This window comes from Dendrobates tinctorius, unplaced genomic scaffold (assembly GCF_039654945.1).
Source record: "Dendrobates tinctorius isolate UK_male_01 unplaced genomic scaffold, ASM3965494v1 ptg000143l, whole genome shotgun sequence".
Lineage (NCBI taxonomy): Eukaryota > Metazoa > Chordata > Amphibia > Anura > Dendrobatidae > Dendrobates > Dendrobates tinctorius.
The window spans coordinates 21,130,215-21,142,394 of NW_027361810.1; the positions used below are offsets into that span (position 1 = coordinate 21,130,215).

At 37.4% G+C, this 12,180-nt stretch overlaps 1 protein-coding gene across 4 annotated transcripts in view; it reads right to left on the reverse strand.

The window, feature by feature from the left end:
• Window positions 1-392: 392 nt before the first annotated feature.
• The window catches only part of ZEB2 (zinc finger E-box binding homeobox 2), a 183,506-nt gene continuing 171,718 nt past the window's right edge, over window positions 393-12,180 (reverse strand). For 3 of the 4 annotated variants that reach the window (XM_073545579.1, XM_073545577.1, XM_073545578.1), the window contains 3 exons: window positions 10,194-12,163; window positions 6,533-6,713; window positions 393-2,548 (listed from right to left, as the gene is read on the reverse strand). In XM_073545579.1, the coding sequence (XP_073401680.1) occupies window positions 1,971-2,548; window positions 6,533-6,713; window positions 10,194-12,163 (2,729 nt within the window). In that variant the 3' untranslated portion in view covers window positions 393-1,970. The remainder of the gene's footprint in view (window positions 2,549-6,532; window positions 6,714-10,193; window positions 12,164-12,180) is intronic. The other variant, XM_073545580.1, reaches the window with a different exon arrangement.

Below are 12,180 nucleotides of genomic sequence, written 5' to 3' on the forward strand. Positions count from 1 at the left end.
AATTGCTTTATAAATCAAAGTTAGCAAATAACATATCAAATATTCTGAGCTATAAAAAAAGGAATGGGCTACTTTTTTTTTTTTTACTAATTTACTGATATTTCTGAGCATTGTCTATTTACTATTTCCTGTTTTTTTTATATTGAAACTTCAACTTTTTCAACATTGGTAAACACAAATGACGTAAATCACAAAATCCACAGGAGCATAAATACCGTTCTTGGAAAAAACCACACTTATGAACTAGGTTAACATGTGCAAATATTCTACGGATAATTCATCAATATAACTGTGTTTGCAAATAGAATATAAACATATAAAATTACTTTATCAATAAACACTACAAAACCCACCTAAGTATTTTTTTTTTAAGTAGTCAGTCACACTTTGCATAGTTTGGCTACATTTTTTTATTTGAGCATGGTCATTTTCAAGAGAAATTACAAATTGAAAATTCAATAATACTTTTACAAAGACAAGTCAGGAAAGATTTTTTTTGTCATGGTATTATACATTGTATTTAACAGTCCCTCCTTTTTTTTTTTTTAGCTAAAAAACAAGATGAAGAAAGTGGAATTTTTTTCAGTTGAAAATACAGTGTTTTCACAAGATCGTATCAAAAGTTCCCAAATTTGGAATTTCCAGTAATTGGAAAGAAGAAAAAAAAAAAAATAATAATAATAATAATAATAATAAAACAAAAATAAAATAATAAAATTGAAAAAAAAAAAAATCGCATTTCACAATTAATGTTTCAAAACATATAAATGCTCTTCTCTTTACGTAAAATTTGCCCAAGTGATCAACATCATGTTCCTTTTTTACTAAAATATATCTATATTGAAGAACTATTATACTGTACACTACAGTATGAAATAAATAAAATTAGGAAATATAAAATGAGCCACATAAATAAAATGTTATTTGACCTAAAATTAAATGAATGCAAAAAAAAAAAAAAAATGAAAAAAAAAATTGCAAATAAAATTTTTTTAAAAAGTTTGGTGTAATACTGACAAAATTAATAAACAAAATAAAAATTACAGAAAAAAATTGCACAAACATATGTAAACTAAGGAACTGCCGCCTATTCTAATACTGACATGGGTGCTTCAAAGAACAGGGTAAGCTTAACACTGAAGCTGGTGCGTTGGGTAACACATGTTACCTTCTTAACACTGTACAAGGATGGCACTTGCAGAAACACACAGATTAAAAGGTTTGCATATAAGGCTTTTTTTTTCTTTAAAAACACCTTACAAAGGCTTTCTTAATAAATCACCTTTCTTTTTACCACCATATCCTGTTCACTCTTAAGACTTTGAAATCTCCATTTTTTTTACACATGCATCACTTCATGTTCCTTCACATTAAAATAAAAAAAATAAAATTAAAATAGGCCTAAAATTGTGTGGTTATCTATTATGAAACTGAGAGTAGCAAAGTAAACTTATGAAGGATTTTTAATAAAAGTTGTATTGCAGTGCGGGCACCTTAAATTAAAGTGAAGTGATAATACTGATGTACAGCAATGCGGGCACTTTTTTTTTTTTTTTTTTTTTTTTAATTTTTAAATGTATTAATATAAATTAGAAATATCTTTTTTTTTTAAGTCTGTAGTGATATATAAGTAGAGTGCAATTCGTACAATTAACTATTTTGTGCTTAAAGAATAAATGCTATTAAACACAGGGTTTAGTCTCTGAAACCACACAGTTTCTAGGCCTTTAATACTGTACAAAAAAGTTTGCATAATGCAGTTCTCAACAAAGACCACCTCAAACTTCAATTAACTTTTTTTGTTTTGTTTTGTTTCGTTTTTGGCAGAACTGCCCACCCCCCCATCAGTTCATCTATACAGGCTTCGTGGAAGCTTCAGGCACGTGCATGGACAGCTTAAACACAGCAGAGTTTTCAAGCAGGTAACAAGACTACTGAAAAAAATCGGAAGCTTAAAATGCAGTAGTTTATTACATGCCATCCTCCATGTTTTCTTCTTCATGATCTGACTTTATTTCCATTTTACCATCCTCGGAACTATCGTCCATTGAATGTTCCCCGTTTTCTTCCTCGTCCCGGATTGTGTCCGGATCCGTGTCCATGCTCTTATTTTCGCTCTCTTCCTCTTCCTCCTCAAACTCCTCATCTCCATCCGGTCTTCCAAGTTTATCGTAAACATCCTCCACCTCTTTGTCGTGCTCTCTTTCAATCTCTCTGTCTCTCAGCATACTTTCTCTTTCCTCTGAGTCAGAGTAGCCCTGAGGTGTAATACTCTGTAAGTAAGCTCGATTCATCAGCAGCTCCGTGGGTTCTAAATGACCCTTCTCTCTGGCTTCCCTCTCCGCGGCCTCCCTTTCTTCGGCCTCTCTTTTACAGTAGGAATACCTGTGGTTCATGTGCTGTGAGTAGGACCCAGAATGTGAGAAACGCTTCCCGCACTTGTCACATTGGTATGGCTTCTCGCCGGAGTGCAGACGTGAATGTTCTATTAGATGGTGTTTATGTTTAAATGCTTTTTTACAAATCTGACATTGGTGTGGCCTTTTTCCTGCAAAAACAAGAAGAAACAGAGTTATATTAAATTTCATCCAAATAAGAAAATCTACAAATAATTCTGAAACAGTCATTGATCGCCAAGTCTCCAAACCCATGTTAAATTGCATCCATTTAAAATAAAAAAATCCCAAAAACATTTTGTTGGTAAATTTTCCAACATCCCATGCTAAAATGTACTTTAGAATTGCTCCATAATCGGCAGTAGACTGTCCAAGAGATCAATTTTTTCAAGAGCAGTATACACATTCTTCAGCCCAAGATTGGAACTTGAGAGTAACGCTGAGCCTAAACACATCTGGCTGATTCCAGGCTACAAATAGATTAAGAATGCCTTTCACACCTACCATAGCGGCCATGCTTGACGTTGCATTCAAAAATAGAACTGACACTAAATGCTTGACAGCTTGATGCCGGGGCACAAGATTGGGACACATGATGCAACGAAGAGACATAAAGGCATTAATAGACACTACAACTGCATTGCTCTGTAGGATGTAGGATAGTAGAGCTGAATGAAGAAGCGCTCCTGTATGTTTGTCCTACTACTTCAACCAGGAATGAGAAGCTTACTAGTATTATGTCTGCTATTTGACATTGTCAATCTAGAGTGTGTGTCCAGAAATAGTGTCTGTGCTGACAATCTGTTCCCAACACCCAGACAATTGTCCTTGATTTGGTCTAGCAGTAGACAATTTTAGATCTGTCACCTATGTGGCCAATGTTTGGCCAAGCAGTAATTTCCTGAGTGTCAAAAATTATCAGGGAGTAGAAACCAACATTGATCTGGTCAATGCCAAAACGGGAGAAGCCGGAGATAGTAGTTGGATGAGCATATTTTTTTAAGGGTCCAACCCATGGAATTACTGATCATCTTATGGAACAAATTTGCAGTGGTACTAGGAAAATACCACCAACTTCTTTTAGCTTTTTTTTGGTAGCGACATGGACTTTCATTGACTGTAATAGTCGTCAATGCAGACACTTGGAGAAAACGAAGTGAAACTCTTGGGAAATGGACACACGATAACACAACTCTTTCAAGTAGGCTCTGGCCAATTCTGTGGTCTAATTTGATATTTGAACTGGGCGATATAGGCTGTGAATTATGACCATGTTTTACTGTACATATACAAAATTTTGCACTGAGAACATTAGTCCATGGCTCCGCTTACGACTTTTCTCTATCTAAGGGCTTTTTCAGATGTCTGTGATATTCGGTTTGATGTCGGATCTCAATGCACAGATTAGCAGAACATCTCTTGACCCGAGCATGACAGTTTCATAGAAATATATGAAGTGGTCACACTCGGGTCAGGAGATGTACTGCCAATCTGTGCATTGCGATCTATCCAACATCAAACCGGTTATCACAGACATCTGAAAGAGAGCTTACATTCAATGCCACCTGAAACTTTTCATCACACACTGGGAGTAGGAAACATATTTGGTATTAGATCTAAACAAAATTTTGGTAATACAACTGAAAACAAAGAATTGGAAGGAATGTAGAAAACAATTTTAGAAAATTTGGAAAAACCCTACTGGAAAATTGGACAAAAATTTTGCTATTCACCATCACCTAGTATCTATTATAAGTATGTGTTAATAATAATATGGGGAAAACATTGCTAAATGGTAGAAGAAAGCCACTGTACTCTAAGAAATAAAGTACAGTAATTTTTGTTTGCTGTCAGTAGCTGAGTTAACATTACTAAACGCTACGAGAAAGGAGAAAGATTCTTTTCCCGAGACTGAATATCACTGTAAGTGATCTCTATTTGCATCTCTTAATGAAGGTTTTTAAAGCGTTCCTCAAATAAAAGAACGTGCCTTGTGTGAAAGGATATTTCATTACTTTTTTAATAGTTGAGCATTAAAGTGCTGAAGCCATAACTGGTTTTCTATTGAACAATTGTAATGAGACGAGCAAATCGTGGCTTTAAATTGCTTGAATTTTTATGAATCGACCTCAAAGTGAGCAAAAAGAATGTACGACGGCAGCCAGGGCTGGTGTGTAACTAGAGGCTATGTACACCTGCTGTGTCAGCACCAGAACGAGAATGACAGAGGAGAGGAATGCAAACATTAGGGGTAGGCTGGCAGGGAATGGCAGGAGGGTGGCGGTGTTGGCGGTGGTGGGGGGCTCTTGTCATATTAATTATCTGGGAGGATCACATACCAGCGGAAATAGACAGATTTAAAAAAAAATGTGCAGCTGCTTCAGAACCTCTTAAAGCACACAAAGCTTCAAACATCTTCACTTTTTACTAAGTTTCTTTATTGCGCAAGAGATTCTGAGGCATCTGAAAGCAAAAATGGCCTAAGTGCCAAATGGTTTACTTTAATATTGTGACTGGCACTTATTCATGCAATACAGACCTGAGACCTCAGACTTCCCAGCTAATATGCATGATAAATTTGGCTAAATATTCAAATTATTTCAATTTAAGGTGGGTGGGTATATGTATCTACCAGATCACCTTGTTAGGTCCTTGTCTTCTCCCATGGCATAGAGTGATATACTTTGGCCATTAACTTCCATTGCACAAAAGGATACAGAGCTGTATACTATTACACTATATGCCAAGAGGTCACTCATTACATATATTCTGGGGTACATGGGACCTATGGGTTTGTGCAGCATATGTCATTGGGAGATTTCACGATACAGGATGTTGTTATGTTGATAGAGTCTTACCGGAGTTATCCAAGACTTTTATTATTTCAGCAGGTAGTTTCGAACTAACTTCCGGTTCTGAACAGGATGATCTCTGATGGCTCACCTTGGCAATTCTGCTGCTTTAATTCACCACTCATCATCAGAGCAGCTCTCCCTCTTCTGGCCTGCTCCGTCGATGAGGCATCACTACAGAAGTCTTGCTGATTTGACAACTGGCTCCCTGCAGTTAGGCAGCGGGGAGCCGACTGTTAATCAACATGACATTGGCAGAGACGTCCTGTCAACAGAGCAGAATGGAAGAGAACACGCAGCTCTGTCAATGTGACATCAGCAGAAGTTGCAAATTTGACGGCAGAGGCGGTCCATGACTGCTCTGAGCAAGCAAAGATCGGCACCAGACAGAACAGGAAGGTAGTTAGCAACTGTTAGTTCTAAGCCCCATGTCAAAAAATGATAAAAGTACAGGATAACCCTTGTCTTCCCTATCCAAAAGTTTTATACTGTGCGAGTTATAGCAAACATTTGTCATCCCTAACACTGGCAATACAAAAAATGATTAAAGGGAATGTCAGGTGAAAACAAGTATCACTTATTCAAAAGGATATGCTATAACTTGTTGATTGTAGGAGGTCTGATCACTGCTCAATGCTCAATCACTGCTCCATTCATTTCCTATTGGGCTGACGATGGTTACTCTTGGCTTTTTCTAGCAGCCCCTTAGAGAATGAATGGAGCTGCAGTCGGACATACAACCTGCTGCTCCATATTGGGGATAAAAGTGTCCTGTGGAGGATAAAAGTTCACCCATTTTCAGTGCAGGTGTCACTGGTTGGACCTCCAACTGATGAGTTCTACCGGAAAACACATTTAAGATTGGCAGCAATGCAGCCAATTAATAGCATGTGAGATTTGGATTGGTCTGACCTGGCTGAATTGGCAAATCAGGGGAATAAGTTGAAAAAAAAAAATAGCTGCAAATTATTGGCTGTTTTTTTTTTATTCCTCCCATTATACATTATACACACAGCCAATGAGCAGCCCAAAAAAAACCCATATGATGAGTAACCGTTTCAGAAGAAAAAACAAACGGATGAGTAACAATGAGCCATTTCTTCCAACTGTGTCCTAGGTGTTGAGAGCCTAAAAGCAAAATGCAAGATATCTACTTCCTCACTAGCTTGAAAAGAGAACTACTAACGGTGTTTAGTAGACTGTCCCTTTAAGAATATGTGTAAATATATATTTATATGCATAGTAGGATTTGCAGATGAAGGTACAGGTGAGCAATGTATTTACCTGTATGTTCGTATTTGTGTCTCAAGAGGGAGCTACTTTTCTGGAATGTCTTATCACATAAATCACAAGCGTACATGCCACTCTCTGTCTTTTTAATCTTCTTTCGACTCAGGCAGGAGTCGGAATCCGTCAAGTCATCTAGACCTGACATGTAATCCGGGGTTCCATCAAGCATTTCACCCTACAATCCAACAAATTATCGTTAGTGTGTTTATTAAACGTTGATGCGGTTCTAAAACTAATGAAACTCTCTGCGCCGTCATTAAAAATATTGTTTTATTCAAATTTAGGCATATTAATTTTGATCAGACAATAAACACTGCAAGAAGAAGTGAATTTGTTTTCATTTTTCTCCTTTCAAAAAAAAAAAAAAGTTTTAAAAAAAAAATTGTATAATTGAATTTTATGATCAGATGCAAAATGTTATTACACAATCCATTTAAGTTTATGTCTGCTGACAAGATGCCCTAAGCGTAATACTTAATTTTGTAATTTAAAATGGAGAATTTTTTTTATCAATGTTCGACGTCCACATGCCTTCAGCATTAGAGGATGATGAAAGTGGGTTGGTAAATCATTCGGTGTATTTAGATTTATTTTCGGCATGACTACAGAGAGCACTCGCGTACGTTTACATCGTACATATGGCTTCGTCTATTTGACTTCCAATTAATTAATAGAAAGCAGATTACTTTGGCTTTGTGGGGTGGATGCACTTTAATTTAAGTTCTAGATAAGGCTCTAAAACTTGAAGGCATATTCTTTGTCTTGTATACGGAACCAAACCTCATTGAAATGAAGCAATAAGTCACGCTGCGCAATTTACCTTCAGTTTGATACCAGGTGAAAAAAAAAACCCTTTGGTCGATATTGTAAAAACTCCATTTTTAAAATTTTTTAACTCTGGGTTAAAACTTCACCTCAATCATAGACAATAGTGAACAAAACTTTCGGATATGTTCAAAAACTCTTCAGAATATCTACATAATTTCCGGCTTTTTTTCCCCCTTGATTTGGGAGAATACAATCTATCTTATCCATTCACAGTCGGCAATAATGTTAAAAAGACCCGAGCCTCAAAAATGTCATTGGCAAAAATGTAAATTAACGTTTGACTTAAAGTAGTTGTCTGATTCACCTTTCCATTTCTTTCTTAAAATTCACCCTATTGTCACATTTGGCTAAAGTAGAAAGTATTTGAAAATAGTTTAGATTTTTAATTTTTTTCAACTTAGATTTGGTACTTGTTGCGTCTTAAAGGGAATCTGTCAGCAGGTTTTTGCTATTTAATCTGAAGACAGCATGAGATAGAGGATGAAGCACAGAATTTAGGGATGAGTCACTTGTCAAAGAGTGTGCTGCTGTTTACTAACTGTCAAGGATTTATCACTATGAGATTAATATTGCAGAACTACACTAGTCCGGCAACGCCCCTTCCTGTGATAAGCAGCTCACTGTCTATGGAGTTTGTACACAGAGAGCCTGGTGTGGGTGAAGCTAGCTTTCTCAGCTCTGCTTCATTCATAGCTCGGCTTCATTTTGCTGTAAATCTAAAAGCTCTGATTGTGTCAGAACGGCTGAACCTAGTAACCTAATTGATACATCATTGGATTCATCTTCTCTTTGCTTACATCAGGCTGCTCTCAGATTGGGTAGCAAAAATCTGCTGACAGATTCCCTTTAAGGCTTCCTCCCCCAAACTCCCTGTACCCATTAGACTAAAGTTGGCAAAACCCACTGATACTGATGGGAGTGGCCGATGGTCTGGCTAAATTTTTTCTTATAGAGAACCCAGAACTGCTTTCTGTATGAGGAAACAGAGCTTTTGGTCGACAGCTATGTAATGTGCACGGGGGCCTTTAGTCTTTTTAGATATACTTGTAGTTAGGTTTAGGGTAGGTTGACCAAAGCTTTGGCCATACTTTTTATTTGCGTAAATACATATAGTTGCTGCTTAAATATATATATAAATATATATATATATTTTTTTTTTTCATTAAAAATGTTGCACTGTTTGACTTTTACAGGCTTTTTGTTTCTCTGGAAATTCAACTTTAAAGTGATCTGTAGTCATAAACTAGGAGAGAAGCTCAAAAATAGAAAGAAAAAAGTTAGGGCAGCAAGGAGGAGGTGGGGGGTTCAATGGTGAACACTGTTGCTTTGCAGCACTGGGTTCAAATCTCATCAAGAACAATATATGCAAGGAGTTTTGAACGTTCTCTCCGTAATTATGTGGGTTTCATGATCTACTTGAAAGACATACTGATAGGGAATCTAAGGAATTTAGATTGCGAGCCCAATGGGGACAGCGATAACACAGTCTGTGGAATATGATGGTGCTATATAAGCGAGAGCATAATAAATCATATCCTCTCCTATTATCGCCTTCAGAATAAGCTCGGATTCTCAGTTAATTCATTCCGCAGCCAGCAATAAATGGTGCAACACAGAGGCAAATGTTGCAAGAATGTTTTAAATGAAACCAAATTACAAAAATGATTTTAAGTAAGAAAAAAAAAATGAATTTCCCAAAAGGTGGAGAACCCCTTTAGGTAGATATTCTATCATTGTAAGGATCATTTGGGTTTTCAACCTTGGACTCTAACCATTGAGGACATAATAGCATATCCTTGTGATACATCATCACTTTCAATGAAAAAAACAAACCTTTTTCGTTTAGTCAGATTGGTGTCAAAGTCTTAACGGGGTTTTCTGATTACATAAAGTGATGCATTATCGCCTGGATATGTCATGACTTTAAGATCAGAGGTATGACGTCTAGGTCCCCACCAAAACGTAGTACTTTGTCCTTTTCTCATTTTTTTCCTAAACAACTGGGCTTGTGGCCACAAAGATCTGCAGGGAACTAAATCTTGCCTTATGCACCTAAATAGAGCCAGTTCTCTGCCCAGCTGGGGGCCACAGCACTGCAACCCATCCATCCTCAAAGATTAGACCTCTTTAATCACAAAGTAATGGCATATGCTCATAATATTCCATCACTTTATGACATAGGAAAACCCCTTAAAGTTTGGGATTGAGACTATCAAAGTAAAAAGAAGGTGATTGAGAAAGTAGCTGAATATATGTATTCATCTTTCGAAATTCTCCACCTTCAGCAAGTATAGATGACAATAGATGACAATTACATTTATCCAACAAAGGATGCTTGGTATGGATTTCTTTCTGATCCTTTCTTGCCTGCAGCCATCTTATACTTCCCGTATCTACCAGCTTAAGCATTGACAAATCGGAATCTAATTTTCGGCTTCTTCCACTAGATCTCTTTATTTAAACCTCTATACCGAAGTCTACAGGCTGCATAATATCCAAAAATAGTTAAGTACAGAACTCAGCTTTTGTTAAATTGTTGTAAAACTGTCCATAGACATGAGATAGAGAGAGAAGCGGCAGAAGACTAAAAATTAATACAAATTGTTGGGAGTCATCTATTTGGGCTGACCATTTTCTCATGTCTTTGGGTAGCTTCACTCTCAAACTTTCCAAAATCAATATATTCTGGTTCATTAGATATATTAACATGGTATAATATTGCCAATAAAGAGCTGTATTTAATAAAAATGATAGGAAAAGCTTCAAAAAGCTTGGGGAAAAAGAAAATCTAAAAATTGAACAAGTATAACATACACATAAAAACTACCTGAAATCCCTGTTTTCGCTGATATTTCCTCCTCTGTTGCATATCGGCAAATGTAGCTGCTCCAGTAGGGTATGTGTAGGCCATATGTGGAAGGAAGCTCATGTGATCAAGCCCTGGATAGTGTCGCAACCCAGGAATACTCGCCTGTACTGGAGGCATGAAAGTGGCTGGTGGAAAGGCGCTCTGTGGTGGAAGCGCCGTGTACAAAGGTTTACCACTAAATGGATTCAGACCAAATAGCGGGTTAGTGCTTTTGTCCAGATTATTAGAATGACAAAATTCTTTCTTAATGTACGTTAAGTTCAGGGGCTCATCTACCATGTCTGTAGATATAGGAACATTGTTATGTTCGATTGTGATGTTATTAGGTTTGGTTTTGTTCTTTGTGGCTATAACACTTTTCATTTCCTTCATTTGTCTTGGAACAGATAAGTCCAAAGGCTCAGCTTGAAGCTCCTCTGAGGAAAAACTGTTTGGAGTGTAAGAACTACTATGGGAGTTTTTAGAAGATGTGGAAGAAAGATTTAAAGGAGATGGAGTATTGCTCCTAGAGTGGTCCAATTTATCAATGACTGGCTTCAGACCAGCAAAATGACTAGGTTTTGTTAGCCTGAGAGGCATATCGCAATTAGATACCCGATTATGAAGTTCTGCTATAGACGGCGAAGTGATAGAATCCACAGGTTTTACTGGTGATCTGGCTGACATAGAGTCTTTAGTGGGAGTGGTGGTTACTGGAGCCACTTCCACACTGGTCCTTTCCAAAGACGGCGACCTGGAAGTTGCATATTGGTAGACTTTTCTTTGTTGAAACCAGTCCTTCACAAATTCCTGAGGAAGGCCAACTGCTATGGAAATTTTCAGTAGTTCATCAGAGTTAGGTTCCATATTCATAGCATAATAAGCTTTAAGTACAGACATGTGGTCCTTGTATGGGTTGATCGGGCTAGTCATTCCTTTCTCGGAAAGTACCGACGACAGCAGGAGTGCTTGTTTCTCAGCAAACGTTCCCTGTTTATTGAGAATCAGGTTTTCACTAGGTTGGAGGACTGCTTTTATTTCTTCATTCATTTTACATAAATATCGTTCATGTTGATGTAAAGGAATGGGGCCATTAAAACTTTCTTTACAAAACTGGCAAGAAAATGGAGTGGATATAATATGGCTCTCTAACATCTTTTCTTCACTTACAAGGTCTATCAACGTACGTAACTTTTCCTTCTTAAAACTGTTAAATGGCCTTCTTGAATCAGTGGTCAAGCTCTGTAAACAAGCTTTGGCTTCATTCACTTTCTCCAGCGTATAGTCTATAATACTTTTAGTGGCACCATTATGACTCACTACAGGAAGACCGACTTGTGGAATACTAGGAGACGTCATACCTTCATCTCCTTGAGGTCCTGGTTCCTTCATGTGATATCCCTTCATCTTTGTTATCTCATCACCTTTGCATTCCATCTTCTGTCTAGAAACTGTGTTGTCCACAATTTCTAAGACCTTCTGCACCTCACTTAAATTACTGCTTATGGTTGGATACCCAAGTAGCGCTGCTTCCATCCCTATGTTTAAGTGCTGCATTGGACTTTGGGCTGAGGAGTGAATTCCCAAGGGACTCGTTGCTCCAAGACCACCATTCATGAATGGAATAGGACCATTGAACCCGTGAGTGGCTGCCATGAGAAGTTTATAATCATTATAATCTAGTGTTTCAGTCTTGATCTTCAACAAGCCAGAAGATTCAGTCATACCGAGTGGTTTACCATTCTCCAGTTTGTGCCGGAGCTGCGTTATGGCTGAGTTGGTGGGAGATGAAGACACAGAGTTAGGAGATGATCCCGCCTTCATGTTGTTTCTCATTCTCCCGTTCACAGAGATTAGGCCGATGCATTTTTTACTGCTAATGTGTGAACTGTAGGAACCTGAATGGGAGAAGCGTTTCTTGCAATTTGGGCATTCGTAAGGTTTCTCCCCTGTAGAGAAAAATAAA